Source organism: Hoplias malabaricus, chromosome 17 (assembly GCF_029633855.1).
Source record: "Hoplias malabaricus isolate fHopMal1 chromosome 17, fHopMal1.hap1, whole genome shotgun sequence".
NCBI lineage: Eukaryota > Metazoa > Chordata > Actinopteri > Characiformes > Erythrinidae > Hoplias > Hoplias malabaricus.
The window spans coordinates 32960888-32979521 of NC_089816.1; the positions used below are offsets into that span (position 1 = coordinate 32960888).

The following is an 18634-nucleotide window of genomic DNA, read 5'->3' on the forward strand; positions in this document are numbered from 1 at the left end:
ACACCACACTCCTCACAGACAGTCACCCGGAGCAGGAAACAAACCCACAACCTCCAGGTTCCTGGAGATGTGTGACTGCAACACCTACCTGCTGCGCCACCGTGCCGCCCTTCATTCAAGCAGTTGTTGATAAATACTAAGCACAGATTTCAGCCGCTTTTCAGGTTTTCCAAGCGTGACAGGAAATGTGTTTTACGATTTCTGCAGTTACGTTACGCCAATCCTGAAATATCTGAAAGAATGAATTTGAACGTCAGATGACGTGAATATTCTCATGGTGTCGACGAAACAGCTCGTTCTTGAAACTCGGTTCGTCTTAATCCCTGAGATCCAGACAAGGATTAATGAAGCATGGTTAACAAAGTCTGAGCAGAAGTCAGACACAAATAGAAGTATATCATCTGCACGTAGTGAGACCTTCTGCTTTATGCCTTTTCTAAGTATCCCTTAATACAGTTTCAACTGGGGGTTTGACTGCCACATTATGTTTCTGTCCGTTTAAAAGTAGTACGTTCTGTAAAAAGGCCTCGTTTCAACACAGAAAGCTGCCCACACCAGAACTGTTAATGAAAAAGTTTATTTGTTAGTGCTGTGTATATTAAATGCTACATACAGATATTTAGCATGAATGTCACGTCCATCGCCACATGAAATTTTCTTACTAGCTCATCCACGATCTACAATTTGAAAAAGGCTAAAGAGGAGTAACTGTGCTCTGAAGCACAAATACTTAAAAACAGATTACAGGAACTAACACAGCAGGCATGCACAAGGCAGAGCGGAGGACCAGAGGAAGGCCATCCCTTCCATCACCTGAAGACCAGGTCCATCTGATTCAGTCATGACACCCTCCTCTACTGTCCTGACCTTGCCACCAAGAATATAGATATTTATATAGAAGTTTCGAACAATATTAATAAAAAAATGAATATACAATGCAAATGTGAGAACAGAAAACATGAAATACATACTTTATTATTATTATTATTGAAATCCCAACTTTCCATCCTTTTCATAATGCCTGGAGTTGAAGAAGAAGCCCCTTGATATCTTCAAACATTGTATAAACACACTATTAAAATGTAAAATATATGTAGATACTTTTAAAAATGGAAAAGTAAAAGAAAAGATAAAAAAAAAAACCCACAAGAACACAATGGAGGCTATGGAAACAGCCAGAACCGCCCCTGCTTAAGGCCAATGTGTGTCTTTCATGAGTTTTCAGCGGACACTACTGCAGGACAGTAGTCTTCACCTCGACACAACGAATAATACTGCACAACCCACAGCAACGCGAGCGTCCTCCTGCCTCGAGACTGCTGATCTACTGCAGGGAACCACACTGGCGCACAGCACGAGGGAACCCCAAGCTATTACGGCTACCTGCTTCCAAACTCCAAAAAGATCGGCCTCAAACGAGGCTGTTGGCGAGATGGACACAAGTTCCGCCCCAACATCAACCTTTCGGGTTGCGGGGTCACCGACTTGAAAGCAAGCAACACGGAGGCGGCGCCATGTGTTCGTACTGTGAGGAAGAGCTGCACAAAAGAAATCTTCAAAAACGAAAACAGAAGTGACATGCAGTTGAGCCAGCCCTTTATAGGCCCGAACCCTATTCCCTTAAACGCAGGGTCTTAATCCTTTACGTTACAAAAAAAAAACAAAACAGAAAGGGGGCGGGGCATACTCAAGTTACAGTATAAACGCAGGCAAGAGATCAGGGACGGGCGGGAATGAACCAAAACCAGAACTAAAATCTATACAGACTTGTATACCGCTGTACAGGGAGAACTTCCAACTTCAAAAAGATTTCGGTTTTAACATCAACACTAAAGCGAGAAAGCCTCCGCGAGGCGAGGGGAAGCGGGGTCAGAGCTCATCTCCCAAAGCTCACTTTCCATCGGCCCGGTGGCACGAGACGGCCCGAGAGGCCGCGCTCAGACGACAGGGGGAAGGGGCGAACCCAGCCTTTCGAGACACTTTCTCACGAGTCCGAAAAAACACACCATCAAACAACCAAACTCTACATCTAAGAGTCTACAAAAGAGAAATTAAAAAGGAGATAAATGTAATAAATCGATAATTCCACATAATAAAAAGCTATTTATAAAATAGTCGATGCAGTTTAAGAAAGACGATGCGATATCTAAGGACAGGACTGGTCAACATGGAGCATACGTACTAACCTATGTACATACAGTAACACAAAGCCATTTCAGGACAGTTGTACAGTTGTGTATTCGTTTTCTCTTTTTTGTGGTGTTATGAACTGTAAGTGTACAAGAGTGAAGTATATATTTCTATATAGTTTCTATATATTTCTGTATATCGCAGTGAAACGCAGAGATCCGTGGAGACCACGGGGCTGTAGCTGGTTAAAAGTCTGTCTCTTTGGGGTGGTACAGTACATTGGTGGGATTTTGTTTCATCGTCATTGTTCTAGTTTATTTTTTTGGTACATACCATAGTTTCCACATCGAAGGGCACACACACTCTGACATACACACTCACAGACAGTTTCAATAGTTTATAATAGCACGACATAGGCTTGTTCCCCATCCGTTTCCTAATATCTAGTCAGCCGTTACTAGCTGAGGGGTCAACAATAAGCAGGCAATATAGTTTGAAGTGGTGATTGTAGTCGATATATACAGAATGTGTTCATTCTTTATATGGAGAGACTCCTTCAGACCAGAGCACGCGGCCTTGGGAACTCGGACTGTACCCCAAATGCAGAGCGACTATAAATCCCAGAACGGAAAACAAAGCTGTGTTACCCTTCCACTAACAGGAGACTCCATTCCTAATCGACTCATCTCCAGACAAAAGCAGCACACAACTGTTGTTGGTTTTTTTCTTTTCCTGTTCTTTTTTAAATTTTTTTTATTTCTTTAAAATAAAGCCCAGCCTTCAACAGATCAAACAGGGCACAGAGTGATCTAACTACATTTATTATTGTTATTATTATTAAACTGAAGGTGAGCATCAGGCCTTTGCTGCATACACACCTTCTTACTGAAGCAGAAGGGTTATGCAGGACTTGAGAGGGGCCTGGTTTTATCGGTAAGACACTGGACCCCCCCCCTCCCCTCCTCCATCAACTGACCTTGAAATTATTTTATTGATACTCAGCTTAAGTTTATATATTTGTATGTCATTCGTCCCTACTCTTCAGAACAGGAGCTTTTACATGAAGTTAAAAGAGAATGACGTCTCTAATCTCCAGCCATACAAAAAAAACAAAGATTAACGATGAAAAACCTCTTGATATCCAAAGGGGAATAATTATTCATCTGATAAAATTATACATAAATAATAGCGAGACTTTTCCCCCATTTTTAAACTTTTTTTTCTTTCACTTTCTTTTTTTATAAGGGAAGTCTGGTAGTTGAGTCTATATGACAGGGAGAGCCCACAAACTGGAGCGCCTCTCTGTAGATTTGGCAGAGGAAGAGGAAAAAAAAGAGGACCGGAGCGGAGGTGACGTTACTGAATGAGTGTGGAAACCGGGTACCCGCCTCCATCGGCCGTGTGCTGCACCGTGTGCTCCTGGAGAGCGCCGAGATCGGCGAAGCGCTCTCCGCACCACACGCACTTGAACTGTGCATCCCTGGAGTGGACACTCTGATGCTTGGCCAAATGCTCGCGCTGCTTGAAGCCCTTGTCACAGCTGGCGCACTTGTACGGCTTCTCTCCGGTGTGCACGCGTCTGTGCCGGTTCATCTCGGACGAGTACTTGAATCGCTTCTCGCAGTCGGGGCACTTGAGCGGTTTCTCACGCGACGGGTCGCAGCGGTGCTGCACGAACTCAGAGGAGGACAGGAAGCGGCGATCGCACAGCGAGCACTTGAGCGGCTTCTCGTTGCAATGGGTGGTCTGGTGGCGCTGAAGCGTGGTGGCTTTTTTGTAGGCCTTGCCGCAGACGTCGCACTTGTACGGCTTGTCCGGGTTGGTAGGCGTGTTGGAGGATTCGCCGCACTTGTGGCGCAGCAGCTCTCCGGATTGACTGAATCCCTTGCCGCAGGAGGCGCATTTGAAGAGGTTGTCCATGCCGTGCACATGTTGGTGGTAGAGCAGGTGCGATGGCTGCAGGAAGCCCTTGTCGCAAAGGTTGCACTTGAAGGGGCGGTCAGCGGAGGCGGTGTGTGTGCGTCTGTGTCGCACAAGTGCGTACTGCTGCTTGAAGCTCATCTGGCAGTCATCGCAGTGGTAGGGACGCTCCTCCGAATGAGTGCGCTCGTGCTGCCGAAGGTCAGACGGACGCTTGAAGCCTTTGCCACACGTGGCGCAGCGGAAAGGTCGGGCGCCCTGTGGCTGGCACTGGTGGTGCAGCAGCTCCGACGACTCCTTGAAGTGCAGCTCGCACATGTTGCACTTGAAAAGGTGCTCGCCTGAGTGTGCGTACATGTGTCGCACCAGATGGGAGCGGTGCTTGAAGCTCTTCTCGCATACTGCGCATTTAAAGGGCCTCTCTGAGCTGTGGGTGCGCTGATGGTGCACAAGATGCGACGACTGGCTGAAGCTCTTGTCGCAGGTCTCACATTTGAAGGGCTTCTCACCCGTGTGCACACGCTCGTGGCGCGTGAGCTCCGACAGGTGGCGGAAGCCTTTGGAGCACACTGAACACTTGTATGGCCTGTAAGGGGCCGAGGACTCGAACGTGGGCTGGCCTGAACTGCCCACGGCAGCGCTGCTGCTCGCTGACGCGCCGTCGTTGGATGGCTGGCCCGGATTGGTGGCAGACGAAGTAGGTGTGGCATTGCCGGAGGAACCAGGCCTGTACGTCTTCTCACAGATGGAGCATTTCATGGGGTTGGTGCTGTTGTGGGCATTGTGGTGTTGCGCCAGCGACGTGAGCAGCGAAAAGCCCATCTTGCACACCCCACACACAAAAGGCTTCTGCTCTACTTGAACACATTGGTGCTCCAGGAGATCTGTGGCCTGGTGAAAGATCTTCAGGCACTGCGTGCATTGGAAGGAGCGATCCTGACTCACCATGCACTGGTGTTCATGGGGATTCGCCAAGTGGGAAATATCATGACCACAGGCTCCGCATTTGTGTCCCCCTTCGCTTCCCACCTGCAGGGAGGACTGCTGAGCCTGTGCCTGGTGCTGCTGCTGGCTATGCTGCTGACTGTGATGCTGCTGCTGTTGCTGCTGCTGCTGCTGCTGCTGTTGCGTTTGCTGCTGCTGCAACGTGGCGTCCGGCTGCAACACGATGCCATAGACGGCACAGCCAAGAGAGTTCTCCGCCCCTGGAGGAATGGTGTGGACGACCGGAGGCGGGGCAACAGCATGCTGCTGCCATGCCTCCGTCATCCGCGCTCTGGTGTACGGATTCAGCTTGGTGCCGTAGTGGGACCTCTTACCATGAGAATCCAGGGGGAAGGGGTTGTTGGACTGGCCGCGATGGGACAGGTGGGGGGGCAGAGAGGAACTTATTTTGACGGTTAATGCAACACCACAAGAGAGAAAAAAATTTAAAAGTATCTCCCTCCAATACGCTCAGGAGTGCACGTCTGCCCCGGAAAACTCAGACCGCAGCGTGTGTGGGCATCATTCTGGTGGAGAAAACTGCAAGCAGGGGATGAGAGGGTAGAGCAGGAGACTGCCCTCAGATGTCACTCAATGGTGTAAACTCCTGAAAAGAAAGAACAGATTCATTAGAAAGAAAGAAAGAAAAAAAAAACCTACCCCTTTGATCATCACCGATTTAACACCTGGAACATTTCTGTTGATTTTTAACAATGTCCTACAGTTAATATCTTTAACGTCTACATCTCTGCATCCTGCTGAGGTGGAGATTAGGGCAAGGCCACTGAGAAAGAGCCCTGCTCCAGAAAACAACCTCTCCAGGGGCTCAGTTTTGCAACTTTAAAAAGAGACATACGGAAGGAAAAAAGGAAAAAAAAAAAAAACTTGTTCAGCTCATTCATTCACTGTCTGTAAGCGCTTATCCAGTTCAGCGTGGCAGTGTACGCTGGAGCCTACCACGAGTCTTTGGCGCAAGGCTGCAGCACTCCCTTGAGGGGGCGCCAGTCCTTCACAGGGCGCTGGTTCGGTGCATGTACAGATTATTTTGGAAAACTGGAGCACACCAACTTATACACTGAAAAAGGCCATCCAATCAGTTTTGTACCAAATCAGAAAACATGGGATAAAATGAGCCGCTCTGACTTTGTACAATATCTTACATCAAGTGCAGAAACTTTAGAATTGCCCCACCCCCTCATCTGAGGTATAACAACGCTGGACCCGTGTTTGTGAGAGCAGCCAAACGAGGTCAAATGAAGCAAAAACAGACACAAAGAGCGTGGAGAAATAAGAGTACAGAGTAAAAACGGAGAAAACAAGACCGTGGAGCTCATTATCGTTTAAAGCAACAGTTTAGGCGCAGGACTGTTTCGATGGGGGAGAACTCTGCTGTGGTGGTTTGACCAAAGCAGGTCACACATTTAAACCCCACAACTGTTTTCCCTTTAAGAAAACTATTAACTAAGGGTTTTCTGAGACACCTGTTGACGTTTTGAGAACGCAAATTCCAGCGACTGGTGCTGGACGAACAGAAAAACTGTAAAATAAGCAAAATAAGACGGTTCAGTGGTGTGCTACTGGTCTTGTTTTTCTCCGTCTGTTTTCAGACTGACATCAGCAGACAGTGAACGCCAACAGCGCCTCCTCCCTGTGGCTCTCTTAAATGCACATAAATTAATTCTTTGGCCGTGTACTTAAAGAGACAGAAAACACCCCATAAATACCACCCTCATTTTGAGACACAGTCCTCTTTTTTAAATACAGCACGATATATCGGGTCCGTTTTATTTATTCAATCAAAATGGTGAGAAATGCATTTGTTGTGTACACAAGTTTAAAACAGGGTTTACACAAGGCATTCAGCATTGCACTCAATCTGATCTCAAACTAAAGAGCTAGTTTATCCAATGCTAGTAGTAATTTGTCAGAACAAACTAAGCCTAAGTGTGCTTTCTGTGTGTAACGTGGGTTTTGTTGTGTTCCATTTCCTAGAGTGGATTAATCGGATGATTGTGATGGTATTGCCATTGAAAGAGAACTAGATCAGAACTTTGTGGGGAAATGTCTTAAGTGTTATGGAATTAGACTTGTTACAGTATTGCATATTAAATGTAATTAAAAAAAAAAAAAAAAAAAAAAAACAGATCAAGGGGCAGCACGGTGGCGCAGCAGGTAGGTGTCGCAGTCACACATCTCCAGGGACCTGGAGGTTGTGGGTTCGATTCCCGCTCCGGGTGACTGTCTGTGAGGAGTGTGGTGTGTTCTCCCTGTGTCTGCGTGGGTTTTCTCCGGGTGACTGTCTGTGAGGAGTGTGGTGTGTTCTCCCCGTGTCTGCATGGGTTTCCTCCGGGTGACTGTCTGTGAGGAGTGTGGTGTGTTCTCCCCGTGTCTGCATGGGTTTCCTCCGGGTGACTGTCTGTGAGGAGTGTGGTGTGTTCTCCCCGTGTCTGCATGGGTTTCCTCCGGGTGACTGTCTGTGAGGAGTGTGGTGTGTTCTCCCCGTGTCTGCATGGGTTTCCTCCGGGTGACTGTCTGTGAGGAGTGTGGTGTGTTCTCCCCGTGTCTGCATGGGTTTCCTCCGGGTGACTGTCTGTGAGGAGTGTGGTGTGTTCTCCCCGTGTCTGCATGGGTTTCCTCCGGGTGACTGTCTGTGAGGAGTGTGGTGTGTTCTCCCTGTGTCTGCATGGGTTTCCTCCGGGTGACTGTCTGTGAGGAGTGTGGTGTGTTCTCCCTGTGTCTGCATGGGTTTCCTCCGGGTGACTGTCTGTGAGGAGTGTGGTGTGTTCTCCCTGTGTCTGCGTGGGTTTCCTCCGGGTGACTGTCTGTGAGGAGGGTGGTGTGTTCTCTCTGTGTCTGCGTGGGTTTCCTCCGGGTGACTGTCTGTGAGGAGTTTGGTGTGTTCTCCCTGTGTCCGCGTAGGTTTCCTCCGGCGCTCCGTTTTCCTCCCACAGTCCAAAAACACACGTTTGTAGGTGGATTGGCGACTCAAAAGTGTCTGTAGGTGTGAGTGTGTGTGTGTTGCCCTGTGAAGGACTGGTGCCCCCTCCAGGGTGTATTCCCGCCTTGGGCCCAATGATTCCAGGTAGGCTCTGGACCCACCGCGACCCTGAACTGAATAAGTGCTTACAGATAATGAATGAATGAAAAGTACAGATCAGCACTGTAAGCCAAGCCCCAACTAATATTTACTCAGGTAACCACCCCACTGGGCCTTCAGTCCGTGTGTGTGTGTGTCATCAATACACCAAGATGTGAGACACGGTCTGAAAATCTCCCACCAAATCAGCCAGACAGCTCCGGTTTGTGCCTAATTCAGACTTTACAGGGTGATTTGCAGCAGGACACTATTTTATCAGATATGTTTTTCTCTGCTGTAAAAGTTAAAAGCAGAAATCATTAATATCTTGTTCATAAAAGAAAATAATTGTATAAATTACTAAAATCTTGTTTATAAATTAGCATGCAGACCAGCTAATCAGTGGTAGAGAATGTAGTGCTCTTTTCAGTTTAAAGATTGTAGGATTGATGTTTCTGATTTTGTTTGTTTGTTTGTCAACAAACCGACACGTCTCACTTAAGGACGGCCCACCCCAACTGGTCTAACGTTGTAGTCTTAAATCAGGCAGTTGTACTCATTGCTCACTAAGTCTTTCAGCCACAAACGGTACCTTGTTTGAATTTTGCGCTCCACCTTAAAAGGTGCAGCAGTCGCTTTCTGGCGCCAGAGGCTGCACCATTTAAGGTGGAGTGGAGAATTCGAGGAGGAAGAAGAAAAGCCATTGTCTGTCGCTTGAGAGAGAGAAATATCTCTACCTTTCTACACACAAAGAGAGAGGGGGTAAATAAGAATACAAAGCCAGGTGTTGTTGTCTGATGGCGGCTTCACAAAGTTGTGGGAGCAGCTGAAGTGACTGACGTTTAAAGAGGTCAAAAACAGATGAAAGTTGATGAATTAACGCCGGGTTTCTGCCAGAGAGCCGCGTTTGTTTACCTCCTATTAAACCGAAACTGGGCTAAAAAGACCGTATAATATCCCCATAAAGTAAACAGGTCCTTCACGGATCAATAAGAGGTTAAAAGTGTAATTAAAAGCCGCCCCTTTGTGCTTTTTTGTAAAGATAATAAGCTCCGCGCATCGAGAAGAGACGCTCAGATTCCGTACCGACTCCCAACAGTCAGAGAACATATTACAGTGAACTCTCAAGAGAATTATAGTGGTTTACATACCTCTCCGAATCCGTGTGGATAATATTTGTGTGTTATTTGGTATTTCTCCGTTACTAAACTTCAGCCCCGCGGCTCGAGAACCGAGGCCTAATTCGCATCCGCGGTCTTTCCAGCTCGGGTCGAGCCGTAGGCCGCAGCCCAGACTTCGGCTGCAAATTTCACAAAGAAGCGCTGATCGAACCCAATTTAAACATGTGCCGAAAATGAGAGTGCGCGTCCTCCGACTTGTCCGATTTCGACCGAGAAACAGTTACGAGAGCATTTGGGATTTATCTGAATTTCTAACAGCCGAGTTCAGCCAGCGAAGCCCCCACCGCCGCGCACAGGAACCTGAATAACCCACAATCGATACATGAACCGACTCCTTCGAACAATGAGTCAGAGATTAGTTGATTCCTAAAGTCTTTTTCCGGTCATCGATTAACACTCTGAAAATTCCTCTCCGCTTATTTGAATTTTATCCGAGAAAAAAAAAACAATATTTGAATGTCTTAAGATTAAGTTTCTTCGAATTAATTTTACACATTCATGCGCCCTCATTAAGTATGTGCAGATCTATGAATATACAATTAGTCCTCAACTTTTCCTCATGCAGATCAAAAGCCCCGCCAGCAAGTGGATGGGAATTGTTTGTTACGTTTATGACGTCACAGACACTGCTTTTCTGAATCTTCCTGTCTCAGACTGTGTTTGGTACACATCAATTTAAAAGCAGAAATATTCAGCTATGACATTACTACCTAATTCAATACTGACATGTCTTCTAGCAAATAAACATCACCTCGTGAACATGCTAAATATGTTTCTGAAGGGATTCTTCACTCACTGCCATCTTGATCATATACAACACATTAAAGCTGATGTAAAAATATTGTGACAAATATATTTTCTAATGGCTATATTAGCATCGTTTATACGGCATATCAAGTTATATTGTAATTGGGGCGGCACAGCAGGTAGTCGCAGTCACACAGCTCCAGGGGCCTGGAGGTTGTGGGTTCGATTCCCGCTCCAGGTGACTGTCTGTGAGGAGTGTGGTGTGTTCTCCTTGTGTCCGTGTGGGTTTCCTACGGGTGACTGTCTGTGAGGAGTGTGGTGTGTTCTCCCTGTGTCCGTGTGGGTTTCCTACGGGTGACTGTCTGTGAGGAGTGTGGTGTGTTCTCCCTGTGTCTGCGTGGGTTTCTTCCGGGTGACTGTCTGTGAGGAGTGTGGTGTGTTCTCCCTGTGTCTGCGTGGGTTTCTTCCGGGTGCTCCAGTTTCCTCCCACAGTCCAAAAACACACATTGGTAGGTGGACTCTAAAGTGTCTGAGTGTGTGAGTGAATGTGTGTGTCTGTGTTGCCCTGTGAAGGACTGGCGCCCCCTCCAGGGTGTATTCCCACCTTGCGCCCAATGATACCAGGTAGGTATCACCGCAACCGCAACCCTGAACTGAATAAGCGGTTACAGATAATGAATGAATGTTCTGTAATTGCATCTCTTCAACATTGGACATTGCACTGGTTTATTGTCATTGCATCCATAGGCTCTTTTATCCATATGTTATTTTACCTTAGGTCTTTATAGCATCTATAACCTCCACTTATTTAAGTATTGCTTTTATTCATTGTCTACATGTATTGTATTATGAAGTCTGTACATCTTAGGTGTATGTACCATTCAAAGCTATGGAAAGTGAAGTAACTTTCTGTATCCTGTATACTGGACCATCCTTGAATGTGTTGCTAACTGCAAAATTTCCTTTTGCATCAATAAAGTGTTTGTCCATCCATCCATCCATCCATCCATCCATCTGTTGGATTCAGTTAGGACTCGTGAATCCGTTAGGAACATTTACTTAAAAGAACCGATTCCAATGAATCATTTTACTCCTCACAAGCAACAGCATCCTCACTCCTGCACACCGGAACCTGAGCTATTCTCATCCCAAATAAAACTGAGATAAATATGTATCTTAGATTATCACTCCTTCCACAAACTAAATACTCCATCGTGTCCCAGTTTGCGCGTGGTTTATAGTTATATTTAGTTTTGTTTATCAAAATAAACAGGCATAAGTGACACATTTTTGAGAGCACCAACGATATTTCTTTTTCTTGACTGACTTATTATTTGAGTCAGAAGTGTTAGCCATATTTATATTATAAGATTAATTTGTATTTCCAAGTCCTATTTCGAATTAGATGTGGCTTTTAAGCGTTAAATATTAAACGGTCCCTCTTTAGCAGATGTATGTGTTGCAGGCCGGACTCCATTACTGAGAGACACCTAACGAATCACCAACGGCTCCTGACTCCCTTCGTAGTGCACACAGTGGAGACAAAGTGAGGTCCCCAGCGCCCAAACTGTGCTCAGTAAAATCCGCAGGACTTCAGCGGCAAAATGTACACTCCTCCACTGCCCATTCAGCGCACTGTTTTGGTTTAGAAACCTCAGATACGGAACTGAGTTTAGTGCACTACGAAGGGAGCAAAATGCGGTTTGGGACGTACTCATGTTTTCGCTGTGGCTTCCTGTCTGCGGCGCTTTTTGAATCCTTAACTTTATTATTTTTTTAAACGTTCAAACTAAAGTCTGGGAGTGTTTTTAATCGGTTTACTACGTGTCAGACTTTCTTCACTCTCTGCTTTTATTTTATTTTATTTTACACAAATTGTCCTGGAAATTTGCAGAGCAGAAAAGTGAAGGTGAACAGGTTTTGTTTTTGTTTTGAATGTATTTTAGTTTATCAGTACAATACGGAGCTCTACTGTAGACAGCCTTTCAACATACAAATTAATGCGTGCAAGCGACTTAATAAAGCGTGGGAACAATATATTTAATGCATGGGATTGGGAATGAGACATCTACACATCATCTACATATGGATCTTGGTCCCACCAATTATTACATTATTTTTTTTATCCATTCATCATCTCTAACACATCATCTCACCCTGATCTAGGACTTGGAGGGGTATTAAGGCAGGGGTGGTTTCCTACCCTCCTCCAAAAGGTACACAGTGGAGTTTCTGAGGTGCTGACCCCCAAGTAGCAAGAGCAGAGGCTCTGTTCTCAATATTACAGGTCAGTGGAGCCTCATAGTGATTTTAAAGTTGTAATATTTTTAGGTAAAATACAACATAGAGTTCCTTTAAATCAAGAAACAACTTTAAATATATAACAACACTTAATTACATAGTTATTCCAGATCTTTTTTTCAGTCTCGGTGTGTTGTTTGTGTTCAGTATGTTAGTTAACTACAGCAGCAGTTCTGAAGAGGACAGTGATGTCTCACATGTTCATCACAGAAAGCGTCAGAGGGAAGATGGCGAAGACACAAGCCCCTCTCACAGGAAACAGAAGTGCACGGAGGCGCAGAGTGGCACAGGAGCCAGGTCTGGAGCGTTAATGTGAGATCAGTGAAATGCACTTGTGCTTGTTTGCTCTGTAAACTGAACCCGCTGCTCCTCTCAGGGCCGTCAGTGACTTTGTGGAAGAGTCTGGAGCTGGTGGAGAGGCGAGAGAGAGAGGCTCATCTCCGGCTGCTTCTCGGCTTCCTCTGCCCTCCAGTCTGCTGGACATGTTTCACGACAGCGAGGAGCCGCACGTGGATGACAGGTCTCAGCACGGAGGACGAGTGCGGTCATTCCAGCACGAGCGTGGCAACTGGGCCACCTACGTTTATTTACTGTGTAAGAGTCACATGTTCAGGCTTCAGGGGGCTCCTGAGCTGTTATCTCATGATACAAGGTCCTCCTAAGCTTCTGAGTGGTGCGGTGGTCTTTGTTGGTCTTATCATCGAGAGACTGCTGATTTGACACCTGGTGATCTCTCTGCTAGGGGGTGGTGGGTAGCACAGCCTCTCACTCCCCCTACAGTCATAAACAGCAATGCCATATGGAGGCTCTGTTGAAGTTCTGTTTAAACTTCTTGTAGATAAATCATGCAGTTGGACTGTTTTGTGAAAGCACTGATAAAACCCACAATGTACTCAGAAAAAGCTTATGGAGCTTTTCCACTGCTTGGTACCTACACTACTCAACTATACTGTAGTTTACTCAGTGTGGAGGTAATGGAAACCTGGTTCGCTTTCCACTATACCCGCCCCCAACGTCTCAATACCCCGTCTCTAACATTAATCGGTGTTTACTCATGGTGTATTGGCGTGTTGTTGTTGTTTGGGACTGAACACAGCTCCGTCATCAGTTCAGACAGATCAGTAGAGTTTGTTCCTTCCTTGTTGCAGCATCCAGCTCTCGCTGGATTCTTTCGTCGGCCACCGATCCAAGGAGCGTTTGAACCTCTTCAAAAGACCACGGCGTCATTTTACGAGCTGCCGTCGTGAGTCGGATAAAAACAAACGTGATCTCTGCTGCAGCTGGAGATTTTACAGATGGAGAGTTGGTGCTGGTCGTCTGCGTTGCGTGGCGTAGAGTGACGACTCTCTCTGGACGATCAGCGCTCTGCAAGGTTTACACGACACGGTTTAGTCCCTACTCGACTCGCTCTGAACCACGAGAGAACAGCCACTAAACAAAAACCTGCTTCCAGAACCAGGACTTCCCTTATGGAGAAGCGAAAAGCGTAGTAGATACTATTAAAGTCATGTAGGTACCATGCAGTAGAAAGGTATGATTATTGAAGTGTGTGCCCCTTTGGATGCCCCAGATGAGCCGGAAGACGTGTTCCTGGAGTTGCTGGATGAGTTGAGGGCTGGTGCTGAAGCCCATGGTGTCGGTCTGACTCCAGCAGAAGAGTTTCACCTCACTGTCTCTAAGACTGTGGTTCTGCGACATCACTGGATCCAGCCGTTTGTACAGTCCCTGCGAGTGGGTCTCGCACAGTGCAGGAGGTCAGTAATTATTCGGTTAAACACTGGGTGACTGATCTACGTTGTGTACAGAAAGTTAGAATCAATCACAGTAGCTTACAGTTAGATTTAGTAAATGAATGTACTGGCAAAGTAAGTGCAGGATTTTTTAAATGTAATACAATGGTGTATTCTATTGTGTTACACGGTATATCCACCTACTTACAGCTAACAATTCTTCTGATATTGACTGTGAGTGAGTAGTGAGTAGTCATTTTTTGCCTACACTCTACTATTCGGGGGATGCTAGACTAGTTGGAACATGATGCTGGATGTTCCTCTGGATCATAAACACCACTCCAACACATCCCAAATATCTTTGGAGATGAACAGAGAACAGAGAACACTTCCACAATGCCACAGCCCAATACTAGGAGGCTTTATATCTCTAGGTCATCACTGACACTGGACGTAGCAACATCAGGCCCAGGTGCAGCTGCTTCATGAGCATCCCGTTCTATTGGCCTCTCCACAGTGTATTGCGAGTCATTCTGAAGACCTCATGATACATTACATTTTCGATAAAGAATCATAGTCACAGACTTAGTCAGCGATACAAAGCTGTGATTAAAAACCTCTCCACCTCAGTCACAAAGGCACTGTGTCAAACTGTTGTTATGTCTTTGTAGGTTCATTTGTCTGGCAGATAAACTGAAGGTGTACACCAATGAGGAGAGAACGAGGTATGGTGAACCGTATTGGTTCCGTGTACAAGGGGTGTTCAGTAAGTTCTGGGTGTGGATATAATCTACTACTCCTGAGGAGATATACAGAACACATCAGCTCATTTCCATCATTAGTTTTCTTGCAGTTGTTATGAAACTAAACCATTCTGAGTAACACAAGTGTGTGACTATGGACTCCAGGACATTAGTGTCCACCTGGGACTGGGCAATTTATAGGAAATTAATCAAAATCAACATTCAGAACTTCTAATTGACATTATCTTGTCTATATCGATTACATCTATTATTTTTATTCTGTTATGTCCCCACTGTGTGTTCATGTACTGTTCCTTTAAAACCATGCTACCAAGATGTAGTCATGTGGTTCTGCCTCTATCTGCCACATGGAGGAGAACCTAAACACAGAGGCTGACCGAGTGACTTTCCACTGTTGTCTCTGCTGCAGGACCTTTCTTGGGATGGAAGTTTCTACAGGATGTACGCAGCTGCTGGAGGCAGTTAAGAGAGTTGACGAGACCATGGAACAATTCAAACTCAGCACCTTCTACAAGGTCCAGTTTCCAACCTTAAAGGCTCATTTCAGGCATTTTCATGAGGGTTTGATTTTCTTATAGCAGTCTTCCCCCTAACTCTGGCCGCCCCCCTATTTCCGGCCACTGCCGTATGTGGCGCTCTCTCTCTTTGCCAGTCGCAGTTGGTACAACAATAAAACGTAAGTTCACGCCTTAGTAGGGCATTTAAACATCAGTCTGGCAAAAATCACATAAATAAACAATATTTAAGTATCTCTAACAGTGTTGTAGTTCTTCGTGTGCAAAACTGCATGTGGAACACAACACATTTCCATTCCGTGACAGATATTTCCCTCAGTGTTAGCGTTAGCTTAGCGGTTAGCTTCCTTTTCTCTGAGGGGAAAATCTACCGCCATTTTAATCCTTACACGTAGAGTACAGATACCAACACAGGACAAACGTGATCTCATTGTGAACCTCTCAAAACCACTGAATGTGGTAGTAACCGTCTCGTTTGACTGTCACAAGCAGGGGAGGTGGCCGAAGTTAGGGGGCGCTAGTAATCTTAGCAGTATTGGCACCTACTTAAACAAAAGCATTTTTATCTAAAAACATATTTTCTTTCAAAATCAAGCAAGTCTTTGACATTAATCTACACATATTTGTGTGTTCTCCCTGTGTGTGTGGGTTTCCTCAGGGTGACTGTCTGTGAGGAATGTGGTGTGTTCTCCCTGTGTGTGTGGGTTTCCTCCGGGTGACTGTCTGTGAGGAGTGTGGTGTGTTCTCCCTGTGTCTGCGTGGGTTTCCTCCGGGTGACTGTCTGTGAGGAGTGTGGTGTGTTCTCCCTCTGTCTGTGTGGGTTTCCTCCGGGTGACTGTCTGTGAGGAGTGTGGTGTGTTCTCCCTGTGTCTGCGTGGGTTTCCTCCAGGTGACTGTCTGTGAGGAGTGTGGTGTGTTCTCCCTGTGTCTGCGTGGGTTTCTTCTGGGTGACTGTCTGTGAGGAGTGTGGTGTGTTCTCCCTGTGTCTGTGTGGGTTTTCTCGGGGTGACTGTCTGTGAGGAGTGTGGTGTGTTCTCCCTGTGTCTGCGTGGGTTTCTTCTGGGTGACTGTCTGTGAGGAGTGTGGTGTGTTCTCCCTGTGTCTGCGTGGGTTTTCTCGGGGTGACTGTCTGTGAGGAGTGTGGTGTGTTCTCCCTCTGTCTGTGTGGGTTTCCTCTGGGTGACTGTCTGTGAGGAGTGTGGTGTGTTATCCCTGTGTCTGCGTGGGTTTCCTCCGGGTGCTCCGGTTTCCTCCCACAGTCCAAAAACACACGTTGGTAGGTTGATTGGCGACTTAAAAGTGTCCTTAGGTGTGAGTGTGTGAGTGAATGTGTGTCTGTGTCGCCCTGTGAAGGACTGGCGCCCCCTCCAGGGTGTATTCCTGCATTGCGCACAATGATTCCAGATAGGCTCTGGACTCACTGTGACCCTGGATAAGGTTTACAGACAATGGATGGATGGACTTTACCTTAAAAAAAAAAAAAGAAGCATACCATAAACACCCAGAGAAGTTGCTCTTTGGATGGCAAGAATACCTTTTCATGCACAATTGTTCTGTATCATTGAGGTTTGTTTTTCATTGAGGTTGGGGGGGCGCCAGCCCTTCACAGGGCGACACACACTCATACCTACGGACGCTTTTTTTCGCGTCGCCAATCCACCGACCAACGTGTAGGGTTTTTTTTGGACTGTGGGAGGAAACCGGAGCACAAAATTGATTTCATATTTAAATTCATAGTAACATAAGCCAAATTTATAGTAACGTGTGCTGTAGGTCTAATATATGTAAAGAGTAATGGAAGAGTAGGACCCCCTCCATTTTCAACTAAACCTGCTAGCCCCTGACCTAGATGCTAATGAATATGAACACTCCTGGTGCCAATATTAAATAGGTGCGAGTACAGAATCTCTGACACATCCAGGCCACTAGGTGTCAGTGTAATGACAGTTTCATCACGGCTAAAAAAATGGTGACGACTGCTCGTCCTTGGGCTTCCGTTGTTCACTTGTGTCTAATTCCTCTTCCAGGACCCGTCCTTCCACGTGAGCCTGGCCTGGAGTGTTGGTGACGTCACTGAAAAACTGCAGGGAGCCTGTTTAACAGAGCTGCAGGTACATGATCACATACTACACTTGTGGCTATTGACAGGGTGAGGTTGAACTGCAGTGGCCTGGTGACTCTAACTCCTGTAACCTCGGTTTGTTTCTCCGTGTACAGACTCTGGTGGATGGTCATGAAGAGGGACCCTTCCAGATGAGGCTGGACTGCAAGGAGCTCCGCTGCAAAACGGGGAATAAAGTCTTTCTTTTCCCTCTGCACTAAAAGCCACCGAGAGAGGATCTGGTGAATGTAATATTTTTTTAATGTAAAATAAAGTAATGAAGTCTCAATAAAGGATATTTTTTAATCTACCGGCTTTAAAGGTGATTTCTTTCCACCTTAAAGAGGACATTTTCAACTCTTTATTTCCACAAGTGAACAGTTCTGGATCTTAATCAGACGTCTGTGACCTGCTTGGGTCAAAACACCACAAGGATCAAAGCCCAAAGCAGCGTTCTGCCTCTGTCGAAACATCCTTGTTCAGAACGCCCGCTTTCAGTGCCTGTTCCTTTAAATGATAATGAGCCTCTCACTGTTCACCCCGACCCCGAGCGCACAGCAGTGAGGAGCAGAAGCTCTGTTTTTTTAGCCGTTTTTGCTCTGTTCTCTATCCCCTCTGTCTTCGAATTCTCAGTTTTTATTCAGTGCTCCGCCAATTTCTCCGCCTTCATTGTGTCTTTGACCACTCACATAAACGCGGGTCCTGCACCGTGATTGGAGAGACTCAGACGAAGGGGCGGTCCTCATAAGGAAACTTTGCATTTCCAAAACAGTTATTTTTTGGGAGAGGGGAACAATATTGTAACTTTAATCTAGTTCATTTCTAATTGCCCACTATGTAAAACTGCTCAGACTGATGCTGTGTGTGAAAGCCCAATTCCCAAATCACTTTTCATTTCTCCCTTCAGCCAAGACATTAATACCATTTATTAATAGCACTTTGTAGTTCTACAGTTACAGACTGTAAACTAGCAGTTGCTCTGCATCGTTCCATAGCCTCTTTCCCCGTTCTTCAGCGCTCAGGACCCCCACAGAGCAGGTGTGATGTGGTGGTGGATCATTCTCAGCGCTGCAGTGACACTGACGTGGTGGTGGCGTAGAGTGGATCAGACACAGCAGTGTTTACTGGAGTTTTAACATGTCAGTGTCACTGCAGCGTTGTGAATGAACGACCCACCGTCTGAAT

The 18634-nt window shown here is 46.1% G+C and overlaps 2 protein-coding genes across 4 annotated transcripts; one reads left to right on the forward strand and one right to left on the reverse strand.

Annotated features, from left to right (window-relative positions):
• Positions 1 to 436: 436 nt before the first annotated feature.
• Positions 437 to 9605, reverse strand: znf319b (zinc finger protein 319b). Its single transcript, XM_066648683.1, has 2 exons — positions 9262 to 9605; positions 437 to 5641 (listed from the first exon to the last, which is right to left on the reverse strand). Exon 2 carries the CDS (start codon positions 5317 to 5319, stop codon positions 3487 to 3489), a length of 1833 nt encoding a protein of 610 aa, XP_066504780.1. The 5' UTR covers positions 5320 to 5641; positions 9262 to 9605; the 3' UTR covers positions 437 to 3486.
• usb1 (U6 snRNA biogenesis 1) lies at positions 8770 to 17728 on the forward strand. 3 transcript variants are annotated; one of them, XM_066648688.1, is made up of 9 exons: positions 8770 to 8872; positions 12205 to 12325; positions 12487 to 12636; positions 12716 to 12933; positions 13910 to 14093; positions 14741 to 14794; positions 15243 to 15348; positions 17376 to 17459; positions 17566 to 17728. In XM_066648688.1, exons 3-9 carry the CDS (start codon positions 12488 to 12490, stop codon positions 17668 to 17670), a joined length of 900 nt encoding a protein of 299 aa, XP_066504785.1. In that variant the 5' UTR covers positions 8770 to 8872; positions 12205 to 12325; position 12487; the 3' UTR covers positions 17671 to 17728. The 3 variants fall into 3 exon arrangements, with proteins under 3 accessions (XP_066504785.1, XP_066504786.1, XP_066504784.1); XM_066648687.1 differs by lacking the exon at positions 8770 to 8872 and adding an exon at positions 11544 to 11947; XM_066648689.1 differs by lacking the exons at positions 8770 to 8872; positions 14741 to 14794 and adding an exon at positions 11541 to 11947.
• The last annotated feature ends 906 nt before the right edge of the window (positions 17729 to 18634 follow it).

Coding starts and splice junctions, on each gene's coding strand:
- znf319b (XM_066648683.1), bottom strand. CDS start 5,319: ATGACGGAGGCATGGCAGCAGCATGCTGTTGCCCCGCCTCCGGTCGTC.
- usb1 (XM_066648688.1), top strand. CDS start 12,488: ATGTTAGTTAACTACAGCAGCAGTTCTGAAGAGGACAGTGATGTCTCA. Junction 15,349..17,375: donor AACTCAGCACCTTCTACAAG/GTCCAGTTTCCA, acceptor TTCCTCTTCCAG/GACCCGTCCTTCCACGTGAG. Junction 17,460..17,565: donor CCTGTTTAACAGAGCTGCAG/GTACATGATCAC, acceptor CTCCGTGTACAG/ACTCTGGTGGATGGTCATGA.